The sequence below is a fragment of the Oncorhynchus nerka genome, linkage group LG16 (genome assembly GCF_034236695.1).
Source record: "Oncorhynchus nerka isolate Pitt River linkage group LG16, Oner_Uvic_2.0, whole genome shotgun sequence".
NCBI lineage: Eukaryota > Metazoa > Chordata > Actinopteri > Salmoniformes > Salmonidae > Oncorhynchus > Oncorhynchus nerka.
Genome location: NC_088411.1, coordinates 33,214,567 through 33,239,474, shown reverse-complemented (window position 1 = coordinate 33,239,474; position 24,908 = coordinate 33,214,567). Strand labels below are relative to the sequence as shown.

The window sequence follows — 24,908 nt, the reverse complement described above, 5'->3', positions numbered from 1 at the left end:
ACAGTAATTGATGTCAGACAACTCTTCTGCAGTACAGTCATTGTTGTTACACAACTCTTCTGCAGTACAGTCATTGTTGTTAGACAACTCTTCTATCAAGTGATCAGTCCCCTTGTAATGCACAGTGCTCACTTACTATGCAGTACCCCATAGGGACTGTAATTTATTCTGCTTGGGCTTAGATATAATTTGTATGGTATTTTCAATACATATATAACCTTCAGAAAGTATTCATACCCCTTGACTTATTCCACATTTTGTGTTACAGCCTGAATTCAAAATGGATTAAATCTTTTTTTTCTTCTCACCCATCTAAACACAATACCCCGTAATGACAAGGTGAAAACATGTTTTACAAATGTAAGTCCCTAAGAGCTTTACACACCTGGATGGTACAATATTTGTACATTATTCTTTTTAAAATTCTTCAAGCTCTGTCAAGTTCGATGATGATCATTGCTAGACAGACATTTTCAAGTCTTGCCATCGGTTTTCAGGCCCCTTTAAGTCAAAACTGTAACTAGGCCACTCCGGAACATTCAATGTTGTCTTGGTAAGCAATTCCAGTGTATTTTTGGCCTTGTGTTTTAGATTATTGTCCTGCTGAGAGGTGCATTTGTCTCCCAGTGTCTGTTGGAATGCGGACTGAACCAGGTTTTCCTCTAGGATTTGGCCTGGGCTTAGCGCTATTCCACTTCTTTTTATGCTAACAAACTCCCAACTCCTTGCCAACAACAAGCATACCCATAACATGATGCAGCCACCACCATGCTTGAAAATATGAAAAGTGGTACTCAGTGATTTGCTGTGTTGGATTTTCCCCAAACATAACACGTTCTATTCAGGACATAAATGTAATTTATTTTCAATTTTTTTGCAGTTTTACTTTAGTGCCTTATTGCAAACAAGATGCATGTTTTGGAATATTTGTATTCTGTACTGGCATCCTTCTTTTCACTCTCATTTATGTTGGAATTGTGGAGTAACTACAATGTTGTTGAGTTTTTTCCTATCACAGCCATTAAACTCTTTATTTCTTTTAAAGTCACCATTGGCCTCATGGTGAAATCCCTGAGCAGTTTCCTTCCTCTCCAGCAACCTAGTTAGGAAGGACGCTTGTATCATTGTAGTGACTGGCTGTATTGATTTATCAAGTGTAATCTACAAATTCATCATGCTCAAAGGGATATTCAATGTCTGCTGTTTAATTTTTACCCATATACCAATAGGTCCCCTTTTTTGTGAGGTTTTGGAAAACCTCCTTGGTCTTTGTGGTTGAATCTGTGTTTGAAATTCACTGCTCAACTGAGGGATGTTACAAATAATTGTATGTGTGGAGTACAGATATGAGGCTTTCATTCAAAAATCATGTTAAACACTATTACTGTACACAGAGTGAGTCCATGCAACTTATTATGTGACTAGTTAAGCACATTTTTACTCCTGAACATCTTCAGGCTTTCCATAACAAAGGGGTTGAACACTTTTTTGAATCAAGACATTTCAGCTTTTCATCTTTAATTAATCAGTAAACATGTCTAAGAACATAATTCCACTTTGACATTATGGGGTTTTGTTTGCAGGCCAGTGACACAAAATCTCAATTCAGCCTGTAACAAAAGGAAATGTGTAAAAAGTCAAAAAGGAGTGAATCATTTCTGAAGGCACTGTATGTTACTGTATCCTTCAGGTATGTATTCTAACAAGAACAAAATAAGTCATGGGGAATGTTTGAACAATTCTTTCAACACGACATAGCTGATGAAACTATGGCTGCGTTTAGACAGGCTGCCCAATTCTGATATTTTTTTCACAAAATGTTATTTTTACCTATCAGATCAGTGAAAAGATCTGATGTGATTGCTCAAAAGACCAATTAGTGGAAAAAAATATCAGAATTGGCCTGCATCTCTACATGCAGCCATTGTGATAGATGGCACCCAGTTATCTTTGATGCCACCCCTACTGCCAAAGATGACATGTTCTAAAATCTCTCTCAAATTCCATCTGTGGTGGGGTCTTGCAGTATCATAATAATCTTTATAAATTCAAATAGTCCAGACGCTATAGCACTCGATCACTCGACCAATCAAGGCACAGATAACAGTATGGCAATTCGTTCATAAGATGTGATTCCCCATAATCAATTCAATTCAATGGGCTTTATTGGCATGGGAAACATATGTTTACATTGCCAAAGCAAGTGAAATAGATCATTATCTCACACACAGATAATCTGATGACTGACTGTGACAAAGGAGATTCATTTCCCTGGATTGAGATAACCACAATACAATAAAAACAATTTGGGTAAAATACTGAGATATTCAAGAACTTCTCCAGTGATTGATAGATTTTCCCCCACGCCCCTTACACATTCTTAAATCTCCAACCGTAATATGAATGTTTTCAATTAAACCCTATCTCTTGAAATTACTAGATAGTTGTTTGTGCGCCCCATTCGTTTCTCAGCCCCAGTTTCAGTCTAAGGGAAAGCATATATCTCTGCTCTAAGGGAAATCTTTCACCTTGACTTATATCTCTGCTTGAAGGCCTCTGAGGCCTTAGGAGCCTGTGTCAGCAGGGACCATCTCTTCCAGTGGTAGTGGCATACCAAACATTCTTAGAAATTCTTAAAATTCTTCTTGGGGATTCTTAGAAAAATAGACTGCTGTAAAAACCATTCAATAGCAGCCTTACACTAGCTGCTGCTAAAGAGGGATGTTAACAAAGAAGTCACATCTGATCTTGTAATGTGGTTGGTGAATGGGAGGCAGTAATTTGATATTGTGCTACTGTATAGTATTGAGTGGCTTTTCGTATTCCTCCTTTGGGCTTCTGTTCAGATTACTTTAGAGTGAGGGAAGGACAGGCAGTTCATTCTGTATTATCTCATTCTGAGTGTAAATCCGCTGCAGGATTGGCCATCGGCCAAGATGATTGGAATACTTGTAATTCTCAAAAGGATTTCCTTTTCTACTGTAACTCGAGACAGTCTGGTATTTAGTGAACAGCTCATCAATGTCTTGCCTATCTGACTCCACCTTATTTTCCAGAGATTCCAATGTACATGTGTCGGATCTGAATTTGATCGCTCTTTTATTGCAGGAAATGCGTATGAGCTTTGTGATTTACATGAATTCACTGAAAACCCACACTAACACACTGTTAAATGAACAGTATTGCACTTTTCATGTAGTCTACTTTTGGCAATGTAATAGCCTAATAACCGATTGAGCAACATTATGGACTAATTCTGTTGCTGCAGGATAATGTTTCTGTGACAATGTAGGTCAAATTAAGATCCTACCTCTGTACAGCTACAGTATTATATGGCTTGTGAAGAGTATTAAGTTAAAGCTGTGTTTTTCACCTTTATGTAATATAATATGAATGAAAGGACAAAACTAAAGAGCTGACTTGTTTTACTTTAATTAGTCAAGATGTCTCAGTGGAAACAGCTGTCCAGAAATACAGTACTTTGTGGGGGAGCTGATCAGTTTGGCACATCTCAGATGGGGTCCCAAACAGGAACAGCCTGCACTACTTTATGCAAATGCACAAATTAAAATCAACCTACTTTAATGAGGACATCAAAGGAAGTGGCTCCATGCAACTGGAGCTCTGCCTGAGTCCCCGACTGCAGAACCAGAGAGAGCCTGCTCCAAAGCCAGCTCTGTTTTACACTTCCTGAGAGACAGGGCAGCTCGGCTCCCGCTCTTAGAGATTTGAGACTCGTTTAAATACAGGAGGAGATCCTGAGCAAGACAAAATATACTTTCTCACAGATGGTCAACCCGAAGATTAGAAACACTGCATCTATACTACGTCATGACTTTATCTTGGCCAGGTTACAGTTGTAAATGAGAACTTGTTCTCAACTAGTCTACCTGGTTAAATAAAGGTGAAATATATTTTTTTTAATGACTGTGTTACTGTAAGGTTTCACAACAAGCAAATCAACCCATGGTGTAAAAGGCCATTCATATGTTGTATACATTGACCAATTACTTTCTAAAAAGGCCCCTTAACATCTACTATATACGCATTATGTTTAAATAGATCACCAATAATGCTCTTTAATAACAGTATTTGCAGTCAAGCCTCTCCTTAAAGCGTTCAAAGGAATACTCAAGCACTATCACAAGGATGGAAGCAAGAAGGGACAATATTAACCAGCAGCTGTTGAGTGGGTCAAAAGTTGACACTTACGATGCAGCAAAAATACACCTTAGCGTGTGTGTATGCGTGCCTGCATGTGTGTGTGTTCTTGCATGCTTGCATGTGTGCGTGTGTGTGTGTGTGTGTTTGATGGTCACTTGGCTGTCTCTGGGTCTCGCCCTCCCCCTCTTCACCTCATCACCTGTCTGTCTCGCGGCACCAATTATTTAGAAGAGGGCATGACCCCAGCAGCAGCACTGAGCCAGGTCAGTCCTACAGTGTTACCTCTTCTCTGCAGGAGCCACCCTGTCAAGATAGTACACAGCTCTCCTAGTGAGCTGCCCTGTGAAGATAGTACACAGCTCTCCTAGTGAGCTGCCCTGTGAAGATAGTACACAGCTCTCCTAGTGAGCTGCCCTGTGAAGATAGTACACAGCTCTCCTAGTGAGCTGCCCTGTGAAGATAGTACACAGCTCTCCTAGTGAGCCGCCCTGTGAAGATAGTACACAGTACACAGCTCTCCTAGTGAGCTGCCCTGTGAAGATAGTACACAGTACACAGCTCTCCTAGTGAGCTGCCCTGTGAAGATAGTACACAGCTCTCCTAGTGAGCTGCCCTGTGAAGATAGTACACAGTACACAGCTCTCCTAGTGAGCTGCCCTGTGAAGATAGTACACAGCTCTCCTAGTGAGCTGCCCTATGAAGATAGTACACAGCTCTCCTAGTGAGCTGCCCTGTGAAGATAGTACACAGCTCTCCTAGTGAGCCGCCCTGTGAAGATAGTACACAGTACACAGCTTTCCTAGTGAGCTGCCCTGTGAAGATAGTACACAGCTCTCCTAGTGAAGATAGTACACAGCTCTCCTAGTGAGTTGCCCTGTGAAGATAGTACACAGCTCTCCTAGTGAGCTGCCCTGTGAAGATAGTACACAGCTCTCCTAGTGAGCTGCCCTGTGAAGATAGTACACAGCTCTCCTAGTGAGCTGCCCTGTCAACTCCACAGATCTGATTGAACAGATTCATTTAGACCCTGCATGTTTTCAAGTTATTCAGAACCTAAACCAAAAATGTCAATATATTTCAACAGCAGTTTTAATTGTCAAGACTATCAACAGCTCCTCTTTTCCTTCAGTGAGTGTTTTATGATATTCCCATTCTTTAGACTGATAAATGTTTCCCCTATTAGAGAGGTGAACTGTGTGGTAATTGAATAGCTGGTCCAGTGATTTGGATAGCAGGACACCGTGTCTAATACAGATGAGCCAGATGCTAACACTACTACTATCTATCCCAGACAGGCCCAGAAAGTGTTACAATATTAAATGAGATACACTATGTGGTTTTGACATTATTGAGGCACTGGTTTTGGAATATCATTTTTGGCTCCAGTTAGTCAGCATAATTTAACATAAATCACCTGGGCCTAGTTTTTCAAGAGTTATCTTTACGGATTTTAAAGTTATCCTTTTTCGATAAAACTATACTAAATGTAATCACATTTGACCAAATAATTGATTAAAACACACTATTTTGAAATGAAGGTCTACAGTAGCCTCAACAGCACTCTGTAGGGTAGCACCATGGTGTAGCTGGAGGACAGCTAACTTCCGTCTCCCTCTAAGGAACACTGACTTCAATACAAAACCATGCTTCTCACCCCCTTCAATAGACTTAAAAAGAAATAATGACAAGTTTCCGGAGGACGTCCTCCAACCTAACAGAGCTCTTGCAACATCAGCTACAGCTAGCTAGCACTGCAGTGCATAACATGGGGTGAGTAGCTGACTCAAAGAGAGAGGAAGACAACAGTTTTGAACAAAATAAAATGACGGCGAAGCAAGAGAGAAATAGAGAGAAAGAGAGATTTCGTAATGTTTTTCACTTTCAGTTTCACTTACATAGCTAGCAAATGCAGCTAGCTAGTTTAGCCTACTCAAACATCCTGCTCAAACAGAGGGATGCTATGCCAGCTAGTTTAGCCTACTCAAACACCCTGCTCAAACAGAGGGATGCTATGCTAGCTAGTTTAGCCTACTCAAACATCCTGCTCAAACAGAGGGATGCTATGGTAGCTAGTTTAGCCTACTCAAACACCCTGCTCAAACAGAGGGATGCTATGCTAGCTAGTTTAGCCTACTCAAACATCCTGCTCAAACAGAGGGATGCTATGCTAGCTAGTTTAGCCTACTCAAACACCCTGCTCAAACAGAGGGATGCTATGCTAGCTAGTTTAGCCTACTCAATCACCCTGCTCAAACAGAGGGATGCTATGCTAGCTAGTTTAGCCTACTCAAACACCCTGCTCAAACAGAGGGATGCTATGCTAGCTAGTTTAGCCTACTCAATCACCCTGCTCAAACAGAGGGATGCTATGCTAGCTAGTTTAGCCTACTCAAACATCCTGCTCAAACAGAGGGATGCTATGCTAGCTAGTTTAGCCTACTCAAACACCCTGCTCAAACAGAGGGATGCTATGCTAGCTAGTTTAGCCTACTCAAACACCCTGCTCAAACAGAGGGATGCTATGCTAGCTAGTTTAGCCTACTCAAACACCCTGCTCAAACAGAGGGATGCTATGCTAGCTAGTTTAGCCTACTCAAACATCCTGCTCAAACAGATTGATGCTATGCTAGCTAGCTGGCTATGACTATCCAACACAACACTGGAACTCTTCCAAGTCAAGGTAAGATTTTGTTTTTATTAATGTATTGCCGCCGTGGCCCACGTGTGTAAGTACTAAACTGCTTAACTGCTTACTGACTCTACACTGTAAAGTTACTGCATGATTGTAGTGGGTTTACTAACGTGTTAGTTCTATTACCTATGTTGACTATGGCGTTACTTTAGCTAATATGGTGACAACAAGTCTCCACACGGGAGATATTTTTGGATCCACTGCAGAATCCAATGTATAAGGCCACCATGTTGGTCGGAAGATATGAGGATATCCGTCGCTACCTGAGGCTTGATGACAAGAGGACCAGAGTGTTCAGAGAGGCAACAGGTCACCTGGAAGCCTTCTGGTATATGTGGGACCTTTTCCTAGCAAACTGTAGAGGAAGGTTCATCCCCAGCGACTGTGTCACAGTGGATGAGCAGCTTTCCTCCAGACGTGACGCTTGGCATTCCGTCCAAAGAGTTCAATCTTGGTTTCATCAGATCAGAGAATCTTGTTTCTTGTGGTCTGACAGTCATTTAGGTGCCTTTTGGCAAACTCCAAGCGGGTTGTCGTGCCTTTTACTGAGAAGTGGCTTCCGTCTGGCCACTCTACCATAAATGCCTGATTGTTAGAGTGCAGCAGAGATGGTTGTCCTTCTGGAACATTCTCCCATCTCCACAGAAGAACTGAGACAATGGAAAGATGTGGGGTGATGAAAGAGAGCCATGCCACCACCACTCAGAGCAGCCAGGTCCAGAAAAGGAAGAGGTGCCAGCTCTGCCCAAGTGCAAAGGATAGAAAAGTCAGCTGGTGGTGTTCTCAGTGCAACACACCCATCTGCAAAGAGCACAGTCACATGCTTGTGGTTTGAAACAAATGCATGGACTAAGACAGCATCACACACATGCACACTTTGTGCCTTTTAGTTTACATTTTTTGTAAATTCACAATGGTTAGTGTTGTCGTTTATATTGATGATGATCTTTGGATTTTCAAATGAATGTTTTGAAATATTATAAAACATGTTCAGGTGATACATTTTTTTTCACACTAAAAGGTTGAATGTGAAACTTTGATTGTAAGATTTATTGTAAGATAATATTTTCAATAGCTGTTATTGAATTTCATAATATGTTATCATTGAAATGTGTATCAAACTGTTGAATAGTGACTATAAACTTTCAAACAATAGAATAATTATTGAAAGGTCCAAATCATCACGCAAAATAATTATGTTCTACAAAATGGATAATATTTTATAAATAAAACACAGATATTACATTATCGGAACAATGTAGTTCAAGAAATAGAGTTAAGAAAATATTGACTAAATAAATAAACAAACAAAAAAAATGAACAATAACAATGCTATATACAAGGGGCACCGGTACTGAGTCAATGTGCAGGAGTACAGGTTAGGCAAGGTTAGTTAGGGGGTAGATCCTGTTAAGGAGCCTTATGGACCTATATTTGGTGCTCCGGTACAGCTTGCCATCCAGTAGCAGAGAGAACAGTCAACGACTTGTGTGACTGGAGTCTTTGACCATTTTTTAGGCCTTTCTCTGACACCGATTCCTATATAGGTCTTTGGTGGCAGGAAGCTTGGCCGCAGTGATGTATTGGGCCATACGCACTACCCTCTGTAGCGTCTTATGGTCGGAAGCCAAACAGTTACCATACCAGGCGGTGATGCAACCGGCCAGGATGCTCTCGATGGTGTAGCTGTAGAACTTTTTGAGCATCTGGGGACCCATGCCAAATCTTTGCAGTCTCCTGAGGGCGAATAGGCATTGTCGTACCCTCTTCACAGTGTGTTTGGACCATAATAGTTTGTTGGTGATGTGGACACCGGGGAACTTTTGACCCACTGAACTACAGCCCCGTCGATGTGAATGGGGGCGTGTTCGGCCCTCCTTTTCCTGTAGTCCGTGATCAGCTCCTTTGTCTATCTCACGTTGAGGGAGAGGTTGTTGTCCTGGCACCACACTGCCAGGTCTCTGACCTCCTCCCTATAGGCTGTCTCATCGTTGTCGGTGATCAGGCCTCACGTCCTAGATCAGCTAGATGCAGGAAAGAATGTGTAAGGTGGTATTGAATGTGTCACTGTCTGTCCATGTGTCACTGTCTGTCACCTCAAATGTTTCTCTTGACCTTGTACACCTATGTTGTAACCTTCAACTGGTAGGCTAGGTTGTAGCAACCTCATGATGGGTATAGGGGACATTTATAGGGAACATTTGAGTATCATGAAGCCTAAACCTCTGACTGTTACATTGAACTGGGTGAATGGAATATGAATGACAGTCATCCAATATTCTGCAATAGAAATAGAAATAAGGCCATGCTCATGAAAACAAAAAATTGTCCTCCCTCATCTAAACGGTTCTGACCGCCACTGATCCCTATCCGATAGGCGAAATCCAGATAAATAACTTTTGAAAAACTGGGCCTAGGTGCCCTAAGGGACAACAGATCTCTCAATGACTTGTGATAACTCAAATGGGTTGAAATACAATTTAGCTTTTTTTTTGTTATCATTTGATAAATACAACATGATAAAGGACAAGATGTAATTTATTCCTCCTTAATCACCATGCAGACTTCGTTCAATGTAGGGAAAAGTCTTGCAAACATCAATCATTGACTTGCCTAGTATTAAAGGTTACATTTAAAATTCTCAGTACAGTTACCTTCAAGACATGCAACAGAATGATAACCCACAATGCAAACTCTCAATCTCATTTCAGTCAGTTAAGATCTTGGTTGCCAGCAGCTACAGTAGTTCCCAGAAGTTGGTAGAATGAGGGCCCCTTAGTCAGAGGTCACAGGCGGCAGACAAAGAAAAGTATGAAAGGAAAGGTGTTTGGTCTTGGTGTCCTTCAAAGATATGGTCAAAATGTTTCATAGTGTCAATTATATTTCCAATCTGTGACCATTGATCACCTCTTCCTTCATTCTATATTGACAGAGTAGCATAAAAGCATGTATCAAGGTCAGTAAACTGCTTACCTATAATACTTACTATTTTCAACTGTACAAAATGTACTGCTTTGTATCTGTAGAGAGTGCATTGATGTGAGCGGATGTACGCTGATGTAAGGGCTCCTGAGAGGCACAGTAGTCTAAGGCACTGCATCTCAGTTCTTGAGGTGTCACTATAGACACCCTGGTTCAAATCCGGGCTGTATTACAAACGGCTGTGATTGGGTGTCCCGTAGGGCGGTGCACAATTGGCTCAGCGTCGTCCGGGTTTGGCTGGTGTAGGCCATCATTGAATTTGTTCTTAACTGACTTGTGTAGTTAAACAAAGGACAAATAAAAAAAGCTAGAATATTAATATTGTGCAGCATGTACAGTTGCCATGATACCAATCTATGAATTTCACAAAATAATACACATGTAGGATCTTAATTTGGGTCAATTTTAAAATAATCCTGCAGCAACATGAAATGTGAATTATTATATCATAATAATTAGGGCAAATCAAGTCTGACATTAAAAAGTGAAAATGACAAACTTTAGAAGCCTTTTTAAAACTCAAATACACTACAAGTCAGCAACAAAAGAGTGAACGAATTAAGATCCTACATCTGTATGGCCTTATTTCAAAAAATTCCAGTGAGCTGATTGTAATGGGATTGTAATGTTTTAAACATCATGGCGCTTTGTAACTACAATGATTTCTCTTTGTCAGAGACTCAAAGTGGCACATCAGAACAAAGATTTAATTTTTTAAATAGTTGGTTTATCCTCTGCCAAACAAAAACAAAACACAAAAACAAAATCCAAATTTACTTCAGACTGCCATCACAATTTTCAGGGTTTGACTTTCCTTCTACTTTGTTTCCCAATCAACACTAAGGGTTGAGTGTTTCTGAAAGACCATAGCACAGACATTCCCAATAAATGTACAGCTGAATACACAATAAATGCATGTCAAGGGATTTTAACCATAACTCTAATCAGGGCATAAGCCCATAAGCGACATAGGCGGTCAGAAAACTTGCTTTAAAATTGCAACATTTTCCCACACCAAGCATGGCAAAATGTGTAGAATTGTAGGAAAGGTACTTTAAAACATGCATTTTCAGTCAAAAGGGGTGCACACATGTATTTTGCCTGCTTGGTGTGGGGGCCCCACAGCCAAATTTCGCTTAGGGCTCCCAAAAGGCTAGAGCCGGCCCTGACTCAGATACATCAATTCTCAACATTATCTCTGAAGAGATGCCTTTCAGCGGCATACTAATGATGACTGTGGGTGAGCACACAATAAACGACAAACAAACATGATGATGACTCATGAATGAATAGCCTCAGCATGTCTCCCAGTCAGTGAGCTCTATTTTCTAGCACAGAGACAGAGAGGAGGGAAGCAGGCAGGACCCACCCTGATCCCATATGAGTCAGCTACAATCATATGCTCCTCTCGCTGTGCCTAACACACCCACCATCTGCGGCTAGACACAGTGGATCAGACCCTGGAGCTTTCCCCACACTGTCCCACTCCTCCTGACAGAAGACTGCAATGTGATCATCAACGCACGCACGCGCGCACGCGCGCACGCACACGCACACACACACACACACACACACACACACACACACACACACACACACACACACTGGCCAGTCAATCCCACAGCACAGCCAGATGCACAGATGTAGGGACCACAACATGGCATCAGTAATTATTTATTCTTAGCCCTCAAGATGGCCAATATGGTCCCAATTCCATCTGTCTTTCCACTGCCAAGACCCCATGTTGACGTTGTATAGAGTTTCTAACAAATATGCATTTGGTGTTTCTTTAAAGCATTGGTATTCCTTCTTTGTTGGCTGTTGTTTTAATTGGATGAATAAATCAATAGATCAAACACAACAGTGCAGGTGTGGTTGTCTTACCTTTGGGTACTGTTGAACTGGGATGAGTACTCTTTCCGAGAGCTTGATGTTTTTGTTACTGATGACATCAAGGTATTTCTTGACGTCACCGTCTTTTCTCAACTCATCCCCCTCATACTTTTCAATTTCTGTAGGGGGAAAAGGTATTCAAGAATAAATTATTAGATATGCAAACAGAACTTCCACAGAAATGTTCCTCAATATTCTTGTCATTGACAGAGAAGATCCGGTTTCATATGCTAGCTTATTTGTTTTCTTATTGTACAGTTTAATTGTTTCTACACTCTTAGAAACAATTGTTTTTCATCTCTCCCCATAGGAGAACCCTTTTGGGTTCCAACTCTCTGTGGAAAAGATTCTACATGTAAACCAAATGGGTTCTACCTGGAACCAAAAAGGGTTCTTCTAAGGGTTTTAGATAGCACCTTTAGTGTGCCAGGCAAGCTCAATAGTGTTCCAGGTAAGTAGTGTGCCAGGCAGGCTTAATCTAGTGCAGTTAATGTATTTGTAAAAAGATATGAACCCAGGTCTGTTACAGCGTAACCAGGATAATTCAGTCCCTAAGCATAACTTGCTCATCATCAAAGTTATTTATAATGACCGGAGTAGTTGACATGAGCTGTCAGGTTAAGCATACGAAACAGTCATGAGTTGGAGAACCATTGTGCCGAACAATGATATTTGTTGATTGATACATTTTATAGCACTTGGGAGAGTTGACTGAAAGGCATACAGCCAGGAAACATTAAGGAGCTGGAAATGAAGCTGTCACCTGTCCTCTCTGGGGATCCCCCTCTGTCACTGGCAAATGAATGCTCTGCAGAATTAAGAATTATGAACCTGCACCACTCTTGTAGAACAATACTAGAGAGACCTGGGCATGGTAGAGATAGGAAGACAGGCAGCAGGGGGTGGAGGTGATCTCTCACTTGGAGAGAGAGCCCCCTCCCCCTCCTTTCCTCCTCAACAGTTCTGATTTAGAGCAATTCAGCTCCATCTATTTATACACCATTATGACAAACAAAGCTGTGAGTAGGATGAGGGTAAAGTGCATTCTGTTGGCAGAGCTTCACAGCAGGAGGCTGTTGGCTGGTTGTATATGTGTTGCTGCTTTTGTCTCAGTTACAGACAAACCTGAAAGGCTTTGTTCCTTTTCAATGAACTCCAGGAATTCTCCAACAGAAAGCTGCTCCCATTCTACATTCCATTCAGGCCTTAAGCCTCTGTGTAGGATGATAGTTATGATATCCATGTAAGAATGAATAGTGAAAGCAATATAAAATAGCCTATTGCTTAGTCATTTAGCAGACTCTTACCCAGAGTGACTTACAGGAGCAATTAGGCTTAAGTGCCTTGTTAAAGGGAACAGTGACAGATTTCTTTCAACTAGTCAGCTCTGGGATTCAAACCAGCAACTTTTTGATTACTTGTCTAGTGCACTTAACCACTAGGCTACCAGCTTGTAAGGGTACAACAATGTTCATGAGAGGAATAAATCAAATCAAATCAAATCAAATGTATTTATATAGCCCTTCGTACATCAGCTGATATCTCAAAGTGCTGTACAGAAACCCTGCCTAAAACCCCAAACATACTGGTGCACGTACTGCATGACCATGTGGGGTGAATTCAGTCAATGCCTCTCTCATGCTATGCCGTACCAATGTTCACAATCTACCTGTGCCCACAGCACACACACAAAGTAGAAGTACCTGTGTCTAGTTGTGTTCTCAAACTGTAATTATGTTTGACTATGGGGCACAGCACTGCATACACGTTCCAAAACAAGTTTGATTGAATTGCGCCTAACTGTTAGCGAGCGTAACAGTATTTTGGGGAAAGTTGTACATTGTGTCTCCATAGAGACATCCAAGTTAAGCTTACAAAGTCTGGAATGTTGGCGCTAGTTCAGGCTATGCAGTTCCCTGTGTGAAGAAGGAACCACATGGAATTTCAAGAGTCTGGCTGTAAAGTAATCAACTCATTATGGTTTCCAGCTACTGGTCCCAAGGAAGTTGGTTTCCTTGATGTCTTTCCTGCATATTAAACATCTTGGCTTAATGATCCTTACATTTTGCCTCAGTCCTTGATCCTTTACAGTCATCAATGCCCTCTGAAAAATACTGATGTTGCTTTACATCTAGATACCAAGGGCTGGATTCAGGGTGGATTTAAAGTAGGTAATACTTAGAATTTACTTGAACGCATTTATCCGACATTGCAGATAGTGAGTTTCCCAGACTGACAGAAAAGTCCCAGTAACTTGGTTGATTCAGGGAGGTTTTCAGCAGATTGAACTGCATAGTTCTTTCAAACATGACAGAATCCCTTTGAGATTCTTTGGATTGGAACACACTGCCGGTGCTCTCTTGTTCCCATAATCTCATTCCTTTCAACTGAGTCTCACATAAAGGAGCTAAACTGAACTCAAAATGAGACACTTCCAGTGAGTGCCGCTTTGAAAACGCCACTTAATAATGATGTTGTGAATTTGATTCAGTGAAGCTACTGTCAAGTTGAAGGAGTGTTGAGGCTCCAGCAAACACCACAATTATAAACTGCCTTTGGGTATCAAACTGAATAGGGTTTAGAGATCTTTCCTACTTTGGAGTGAGACTTGTCCATAGCATTATTTCTAAACACTGTGAAAGTTTTATTGTGCCAGGGACTCACATAGGATCCTTTCCACAAAAATGAAATTGTGCTCAGGTATCCAGATTTCTTAAATATTTTTTTAAAATCCCCTCCTCTCCACTTGCACACACGTACAGAGGCCTAGTTGAAAAGCCTTGAACAGGGAGAATAGTGATTTGAATGTAGCAACCCACTGCTAAGTGAAATCAGAATGCTTACTCATACACCTGCCACTCTGTACCCCACAGACTCCTTACTGACACCCCAGGTGAACTGCTCCAAGACCTCTCTAGTCCCTTTAATCCCTAACATCTGCTGACTGCGTATGCTGTGGCTGGCTCGGTGACACCTGCCTTCTCCGGAGAATGCAGTAAAGTAGCCAGGTGACCCCAGCCCGCTAGCAGGAAGGTCTCGCACAGAAATCAAACTATTGAAATCTTTGAAAAAGCATGCTTAGACGGCAAGAGGTCAGGGACGATCTATATACCCTGCTGCAGCCCTTTGTGAATACAGAAGTTGGAAAGGTTTGATTAGTTATTCTCTTGCTGGTTGGGATGGGAAGGTATGTGGGGTGGGAAGGTATGTGGGGTGGGAAGGTATGTGGGGTGGGAAGGTATGTGGGATGGGAAGGTATGTGGGGTGGGAAGGTATGTGGGTGGGAAGGTATGTGGGATGGGAAGGTATGTGGGATGGGAAGGTATGTGGGATGGGAAGGTATGTGGGGTGGGAAGGTATGGGAAAGGTATGTGGGGTGGGAAGGTATGTGGTGTGGGAAGGTATGTGGTGTGGGAAGGTATGTGGTGTGGGAAGGTATGTGGGGTGGGAAGGTATGTGGGGTGGGAAGGTATGTGGGGTGGGAAGGTATGTGGGATGGGAAGGTATGTGGGGTGGGAAGCATGATTTCCAGGTGGAGAGGGAGGATATGTACCTGTAATCCCCTCTGAAAAAGAACAATTACAAATCTAAATAAAAAGTTAGTCACCAAAATAAAGACAGCTTTTAACTGCCTATGAGCCATTGAATTGAACAACCATTGAATATGAGCATATGAATTGAACAACCATTGAATATGAGCCATTGAATTGAACAGAAAATTGACTATAAGCCATTGAATTGAATAACAATTGAATATGAGCCATTGTATAGAAAATGACTTTACCAACAACCATTGCGATATCAATCATAATATATTGTACAACCCTAACATGGATTAGTTCTGAATGTACAGTATTGTAGCCTATCTATTCCTTTTTTAAAGCACAATGTGAAAGCAACAAACAAATAAGCTTTGCACGGATATTTTTGTAAAACAAGGTCATATTCTGCATTAACAGGACAATCTTTGTTGATAATAAGACCAATCACCAAACCAGACAAAAGGCCAGATAGTTACTCAATTTCAATCTACCATTTTCCTCTTAACCATTAGAATTTAGAACTGAGGACATAGTACTGAGATGTGCATTAGAAAACAGGGCTTGACAGTTGGACACACTCATCTGTAACCAGTCAGAAGGGATACATGTAGTGTGTTTGACAGTTCTTCTCACTTGAAGCGTCCTTAACTATGTTCACTGGGAAAACTGTGACTCATTTGGCATGTGTGTGAGTGTCTGACTAAGCGTCTCTTTCCCCAATCATGAATATGTATAACCTGATATCTATTTCAGACGACAGGGTTCACCTTACTGTTCCACTGCGCTGCATAATAAAATGTTCTTCCTTCTGATGCCTCCTACCTATTGGAGGTCATTTTTTATTATGGTGCTACGTCTTTGTGCATGTTACTGAATGGATGTAGTTGACCCCAAGGGAACGGTATCCGACCAGTCTCAATGCATCAAACACAGCCAGAACAAGTCAAACAGCAGTCACCCAATTTGACGCATACGTTTTTATTATCTCACAAAAGAATCGACACTAAAACACATAACCAAACCAAAAATGAAGCAATTCATGGTCAAAATGAATATGCCAAGGTAAACAGTAAATGATAACCTCAGTGACCCCAATAAGGTGACTTGAGTGAATTACTGTACCTGTGCGTGCAATAGTTATGTACAACATTAACAAGCTACTGCATAATTAATTTGACATTATTGTGGGTGGAACATGTGTCTTATGTGAGTTACCTCTCTCCCTCGTTCCCCTCTCTCCCTTCCTCCCTCAATTCCTCTCTCCCTTCCTCCCTTCCTCCCTCTCTCCCTTCCTCCCTCAATCCCTCTCTCCCTTCCTCCCTCTCTCCCTTCCTCCCTTCCTCCCTTCCTCCCTCTCTCCCTTCCTCTCTCCCTTCCTCCCTCTCTCCCTTCCTCCCTTCCTCCCTTCTCCCTCTCTCCCCTCCCTCCATCCCTCCCTGATATGTTCATTGTCTGACAAAGAGCATTATCATTCAATAGGACATGTTATTTACCTTGCATGTAGGTAGAGGTATGCAGATTTATAAGCATAGATTATATACCATTTAAAGTAAGTGCCAATATTGGATCGGATTTAATTGTTAATTACCTGCTTTGATATGAATACATCACACCACTTTAATCAATATAAATATAGCCTAACGGTTAGAGCGTTGGGCCAGTAACCGAAAGTGTTGCTGGATCAAATCCCCGAGCTGACAAGGTAAAAATCTGTCATTCTGCCACTGAACAAGGCAGTTAACCCACTCTTCTCCGGTAGGTTGTCATTGTAAGTAAGAATTTGTTCTTAACTGACTTGACTAGTTACATTTATTTATTTAAAATAAGTATGACAAAGAACAGCATTCATAAAATATCATATACCACTTTAAGCATTACATTGTACACTCTCCTACAAGAGCTAATTGTTTTCTTTATCTTAAATCAATTCCTTCATTGAACCTTTGCCTTGGGAGAGCAATGAGAGAGCAATGAGAGAGCAATGGGAGAGCAATGAGAGAGCAACGAGAGAGCAACGAGAGGGCAACGAGAGGGCAACGAGAGAGCAACGAGAGAGCAACGAGAGAGCAACGAGAGGGCAACGAGAGAGCAACGAGAGGGCAACGAGAGGGCAATGAGAGGGCAATGAGAGAGCAATGAGAGAGCAATGAGAGGGCAATGAGAGGGCAATGAGAGAGCAATGAGAGGGCAATGAGAGGGCAATGAGAGGGCAATGAGAGAGCAATGAGAGAGCAATGAGAGGGCAATGAGAGGGCAATGAGAGAGCAATGAGAGAGCAATGAGAGAGCAATGAGAGGGCAATGAGAGGGCAATGAGAGAGCAATGAGAGAGCAATGAGAGGGAATTGAGAGGGCAATGAGAGAGCAATGAGAGAGCAATGAGAGGGCAATGAGAGAGCAATGAGAGAGCAATGAGAGAGCAATGAGAGGGCAATGAGAGAATGAGAGAGCAATGAGAGAGCAATGAGAGGGCAATGAGAGAGCAATGAGAGAGCAATGAGAGGGCAATGAGAGAGCAATGAGAGAGCAATGAGAGAGCAATGAGAGAGCAATGAGAGGGCAATGAGAAAGCAATGAGAGAGCAATGAGAGAGCAATGAGAGAGCAACGAGAGAGCAATGAGAGGGCAATCAGAGGGCAATGAGAGAGCAATGAGAGAGCAATGAGAGGGAAACATGGAGATGTTATACTCCTGGAGGTAAATGACCATGCTAAAGGATTTAAGCTTACAACCTGCTGTGTTGCACAGCAGACATCTCTACTGTGGGCTCTGTGTTACTGAGCCTTATGTTATACCTAGAAGTAGCCTGCAGCCCAGCACCATCCCAGGTGGTGCCCCTACCAGATGTGAGGTTACACCCACACTTTCATTTCCTGGTTTCACAACTCCACCAGTAGTTAAATGAACCACGGTGAGCTTTCTGCAACACCATTTAACCATTAAACAAAACAGAACTGACATTTCATCCAAACCATGTATTCACATTTATGAATTAAATACATTAAATAGACTGAAGTTAGAAATCAAACATTGATATCAAACATTGATCAAACATTGATATCAAACATTGATATATGTCTACTGGACTCTTTTGATCTACAGGCAATGTAAAATATATGATATTTAACAACAATCTTTCAAAATTAGAATTCAATAACATTAGAATGTAATGAAAAAGGGTCGTCCAGCATTACTTATGTTTGTCAATCAGATGTAGGTGCTAAACTATTGGGTGGGGTAGATATGCAGCACCATTAGGATACCATTATTTACAGGTGTGATCCCACTCTGTGCGTATGAAACAGCCTTGTATAAATGTGTCAAAGGGCACCGTTGTTGACCAATGATGGTCCTGTGTGGTCCTTTATGGCTCAGTTGGTAGAAAATGGTGCATTTGATATCAGGACGGTGGGTTTGATTCCAAGGGCCACCCATGTGAAAAACATTATGCACTTATAATGACCCGCTTTGAATAAAAACGTCTGTTATATCAAAATAAATCGGAACTGACTTTCTGAATTGCAATTAGGAATATTCTGGGGTTTTATTAACACATTACTCAGGTGTTTCATGAAGCCAATTTGCCGCAATTATGTTAGTCAGTCAGATTTACGTGCTAAGTTCTGGTGTGGGATAGATGCAGTACCATTAGGACAACATTGTCTATGGGTCGTTATTGAATTGCGGTGGCATTTGGGCAAGGCATTTTGGAAAAAAAGGTATTCATTATTCCATTTTTTAAAGTGTATTTGGGTACATCTAAATATGTTCCGCTTAATGACTTTTAATTGTTTTTACCATTATGATAACATTGTGCCACCAGTAGTAGTAACACCAATGATGGTAACACCAATGACACATTTGAGGTCATTTAGGATTTTCTTAAATGGAGATCACAGATGCTCAAATCTAATGTCATTAACCCTTTAAAAATCAATTATTTAAGTGATATCATTAATAATTTTGTTCACTATGAATTTTCCCTTCATTTAAATTGAGTATCACCAATGACACTTTGAATTTAGACGCAACAAATTATCAATGGAATCCTCAAATCTATGACCAACTAAAAGGGTGTGAATAGCTAATAATTGTGTTCAATAAACAGTTTGCCACTGGAGGAAATGTTCAAGTTTGTAACATATACGCTAAGAGTTGGGAAGCAGGTACGGGGAGTGAATGTAATAATAAACAAACTAACATGGAACAAGCCAAACACAAGTGGCGTACAGACATGAAACCTAGAAACAGAAACAATAACGCCTGAGGAAAGAACCAAAGGGAGCGACAGATATAGGGGAGGTAATCAGGAAGGTGATGGAGTCCAGGTGAGTCTCATGAGGCGCAGGTACGCGTACCGATGGTGACAGGTGTGCATAATAATGAGTAAACTGGCGACAACGAGCTCCAGAGAGGAGGAGAGGGAGTAGACAAAGGTTCTTGTATATCTTTGTACTTCCTGATTTTCAAGGTGGTAACACCAATGACATCAAACTGAGGGACAGACATTATACTAGTGAAAACAAAATTAGACTTCTTTGTTTTATAAATTTATACAACATATGAAATACTTTTGTTTACTTTCTAGCTTTCAAAATAATAGATATCTCTAAATCCCCAAAACATCACTACAACTCTACTGGCTCACTCCTGGGACAAGCCCATTGGCTTTCCCTAGGTACCGTAGCCCTTTAAACTCACATGCATACGACACACCCATTTAGCCAAAATGTGCACTTCACATTTCCATATTATAAAACTAATGTAATTTACAGAATCAATGATAACTATGTTTTATGCACAGTTACAATGATCATACACAGGATTGTTCCGGATTGTTCTGAACAGAATGAGTTTACCGGTAGACCACTCACTCAAGCCCTTGTAATTGTTTTGTCTGCCCCAAATTTTGGATGAATATTATTGTAATGTTACTGAATATATCCAGAGTATTTACAGATTTCATTATCAACAAATGGCTGCAGAAAGTACAGTAAAATGCACATAAGATCAAAAGTGTAATGTTTAAATCCGGTCATGTTTCAGGTGAACTGTTGCGTCCTCACCTTTGTTCTGAGAATTTCCCCATAATCTTCTAATTGTTCCCTTTCAATTGCTACCGTGGTTATGCATATGCTCCTCATATTTTTCATATTGGAAACATCTAATTGTGAACCTGTCCTTTGTGGTCTCCCGTTTATTAGCTTTCCAGAGGATAAAGAATCTCTCAAAATTAATAATTATCTTAATTGTGTAGTCTGCTCACTCAGTCACTGCTTTCAGCAAACACTATTGTTAACCTCAAATCCACATACTTAGACTTTTCAGTTTCTGTGAATTGACTAAAGCAACTTCACATATCGACGTTAAAATGTTCTACACTCTTCGGAACAAAAGGTGCTATCTAGAATCTTAAAGGGTTCCAGGTAGAACCCTTTTGGGTCCCATGTAGGACCATTTCCACAGAGGGTTCTACATGGAACCCAACAGGGTTCTACGTGGAACCAATAACGGTTTTCCCTGGAATCAAAAATGGTTCCCCTATGGGGACAGCCGAAGAACCCTTTTGCAACCCTTTCTTTCTACATCTACTGTGTGACGGCGTGATACAGATTGCCTTTGAGAGGCATAATCAATGTATTGAATCATTTCGGGCAGTATGCTTTGCTTGGGGATCTTGGTCTAAACATAACTTTTCTGAACAATTGGAGAGGTAGAAGTAGTATTGTCTCATTCACCTCCCATTCATTCATGTCATATCATACAGTACACGTATTTCATAACAAAAAAGACAGTGACTCGATCATGAAGTGTTTTACTTTCTGTAGGACGGACATCCAGGGAGTTTGTCATCACCATTGATCAGATTTCCTGTGTGATTTCAGTGTGCCTGCGTCTATCATTACGGCTGTATAATTAACAGCGCAGGAACACATCCCTCTTCCTGGCCTGATGAATATCTGGTACAACCATTATCATGTAGCAGAGAAGAAAACAACAGAAACACTTATGACCTCCAATATTTAGCTCTGGACAAAAAAAGTCTATACACGTCAGGCTATACACGTCATAAGGCTATACACGTCAGGCTATACACGTCATAAGGCTACACACGTCAGGCTATACACGTCATAAGGCTACACACGTCAGGCTATACACGTCATAAGGCTATACACGTCAGGCTATACACGTCATAAGGCTATACACGTCAGGCTATACACGTCATAAGGCTATACACGTCAGGCTATACACGTCATAAGGCTATACACGTCAACAGGTGCAACACTATGTGTAACATGAGACATGCTTCAATGGACAATATCCAATATCTACTATACTATATGTTCAGGTAAGGAAGTGTAGCGGAGGTGGTTGGATGAACTACACCTGTGTGATGAGTAGCGCTGTGGCAGTCACGTAATTTCGTCAGCCGGTGATTGTCAAGTAATCATGATTTATTTTAGGTCTAAAGAAACATGACATCAAGAAAATGTAGTCTATTTCAGAATAACAGAATAGCATACTCTGAGTTGTAGGCTACACTTGTTCATTTCGCAGACAAGATTTGGTTAGAATTCCGTGGCATTTTTTATATTATTTTATAGTATGACGAATACAAAGCTGAATAAAATAGATAGGATATTTTCTCCAAACGATTTGAGGGAGTGTGCACATGCGGCTATTCTATGTTGAGCGGTTAACAAATAAATAGGTACTCCTATATGCTTAATTTAGAGTTATTAATCAAACTTTAGTTGTTCTACAAACGTTGGCCTATATGTTCTGATTTTTAATACATTCAAAGGCTGAATGATGCAACTCTAATGATGATTTGAAAAAGTTGTTCGAAAGGCAGGCTGTACACACTTCATCAGTCTCTCATTCACAATTTGACAAGCACTTGATAATGCCTCGAATTTCCTGGCGGCATCCCCTTTGTGTGGCCGTAATGCCCCCCAGAAAAATCCATGCCTTTTGCGGCCAGTGGCCATTGTTCCCTTCTCCCTGAGTGCTGTGTGCTGCGTGCCCTGAAGCACCTCTCACTCATATGGCTCTCCATCACGTGATTGGGTCTTTCTCACAGGCTACAAGTGAAGACAGACACTTCAGGGACGCAACTGCGCGCATCCTTTTCATCAGCCAACAAGATGAGTAGGCCTAACAAACAACAAAAGTGCTAGTCTACTATCAATCTACTATCCCCCATAGTACAAAAAGTGATCTATTCTATTCTGTGCGAGAAACAAATGTTACAAATTAATACAACCACTACCATCAAAAAAACGTTAAAAAAACGCAATGAGGCTGACAAACTGATCACAACGTTGAGCTTAAAATTTGATAAACTATTAGGCTATTTCTTCACACTATAAGCACAGAAATGTGCACACGGCAGTTTTCCATTCGCGAGAAAACACTATTATCAAAAGTGACAGCAAATGCAATTATGCATGTAATGCTTTTATTATAAAGGTGCATTTTTATGGTGAAAATTATCTCCCCCAAACTAGAAACTCATGCGCTGCTTATGTATGCCAGTTAGGCTTTACACCCCTTTTTAAGAAGGTATTTGACCACTTTAGTTACAAACCTTATCAAAACATATAGTCCTATAGTCAAGGCTACGTGAGATATGATTAAAAAAAGTCACACAAAAAATACATTGTTTCTTGCCTTATGCTGGGCATCATTCACAAGGGATCAATATATAATTCACAAGTGATAGGCTAATACTGACACCCATCACACTATTCTTGATTTAATCTTGTCTTTACATATACTAAATAATATATGTGTGAAATGTGTTTTGATTTAGACTGAACCACTATCATGCACCTGTCTTGAAACAGGGGCAGGGGGGAAAAATACATGTCATCTCTGCACTTAAATAGCAAATGGAGGATGCTTTTCCTGTGGTTCATTTTCATGCCAGCCAGGTAGGCTATACTCCTGTTGTAAAGAGAAGCAATGTGATTAATATTAAGAAAGTTGAGAAATAATATATAGTAGGCCTAGCCTATAGAAAACTCATGGGATCCTCCTCTTTTTAATAGAGGATTATCTCTGTTCACTCTGTTTTCTCTCGGAATTGCATAGCCTATAGAACTATTGTGCAACATGGGCTCATGGGCTCTCAGTGTTTGATTCGATTTTCGATTACTTTTGTATTGATGTCAGAGTGATTCGAGGGTTTGCAAGTTTGGTAGGCTACTAACGACCATCAGCAGCATCAGAGCTTGGAGAAGTTTGGTAGGCTACTAACGACCATCAGCAGCATCAGAGCTTGGAGAAGTTTGGTAGGCTACTAATGACCATCGGCAGCATCAGAGCTTGGAGAAGTTTGGTAGGCTACTAACGACCATCAGCAGCATCAGAGCTTGGAGAAGTTTGGTAGGCTACTAACGACCATCAGCAGCATCAGAGCTTGGAGAAGTTTAATTACCGTGACTTAACGGTCACATGGAATTTGACTGCCTTCATGACTCGTGACCTCCAGTGTGGCGGTAATATGGTCACCGCAACAGTCCTAGTGAAAAATAACCTTCAGGGTTTTTCCTGCACAGAAAGGTTTTGGGCAGTCCGCCTAAGTGTTTTTTCGGGCCACCTATGTCCAAACAGATTGTTTTTTTTAAAGACTAGTACATAAAGTATGTAGAAAGGATAATGGACCTATATTTTTTTTAAATAAGATCATCTATGATCAAAAAATCACCAAAATAAAAGGTAGACCGTCATGGAGAATCTAAGGATAGCTTTTGTCATGGCCTTGGTCCCCCATTGATTTTGTTTTAATGTTTGAGTAAGTCAGACAACATAAGGCATGGCAAAATGTGTAGAATTGCAGGAAATATGCTTTAAAACGGCACATTTTTCTCAATTTTATCTCTGCAACATGGCAAAATGTATTGAAATGCAGGAAATTAGCTTTAAAAAAGCAACATTTTGTCACTCTCGGCCAACAGGAGGGCCTCTAAAATGTTTGGTCGGCAACCACATCATTAGCCACTAATGCCCACCACCTAAGCCACATTTTGATCCAGAAAAAAAACCTGACCTTACCTAAGACCTGAAATCTTGTGCTAGCTCCCAGTGGGATAACAGTCAGATAATGCGGTTTTGGGTGAATGACCTGGGATCGTGGACTTCAGGAAACAGCAGAGGGAGCAGCCCCCTATCTACATTGACGGGACAGTAGTGGAGAGGGTGGAGAGTTTTAAGTTCCTCGGCGTACACATCACAAACAAACTGAAATGGTCCACCCACACAGACAGAGTGGTGAAGAAGGCGCAGCAGCACCTCTTCAACCTCAAGAGGCAGAAGAAATTCGGCTTGTCACCAAAAACACTCACAGACTTTTACAGATGCACAATCAAGAGCATCCTGTCGGGCTGTATCACCACCTGGTACGGCAGCTGCTCCACCCATAACCGGGAGGCTCTCCAGAGGGTAGTGAGGTCTGCACAATGCATCACCGGGTGCAAACTACCTGCCCTCCAGGACACCTACACTACCCGATGTCACAGGAAGGCCAAAAAGATCATCAAGGACAACAACCACCCAAGCCACTGCCTGTTCACCCCGCTATCATCCAGAAGCGAGGTCAGTACAGGTGCGTCAAAGCTGGGACCGAGAGAC

At 41.2% G+C, this 24,908-nt stretch overlaps 1 protein-coding gene across 2 annotated transcripts in view; it reads right to left on the bottom strand.

Moving 5' to 3' along the window:
• The window catches only part of LOC115144499 (KH domain-containing, RNA-binding, signal transduction-associated protein 2-like), a 154,332-nt gene that overhangs the window by 118,400 nt on the left and 11,024 nt on the right, over window positions 1-24,908 (bottom strand). For both annotated transcript variants that reach the window (XM_065002622.1, XM_065002623.1), the window contains exon 2: window positions 11,723-11,850. In XM_065002622.1, the coding sequence (XP_064858694.1) occupies window positions 11,723-11,850 (128 nt within the window). The remainder of the gene's footprint in view (window positions 1-11,722; window positions 11,851-24,908) is intronic.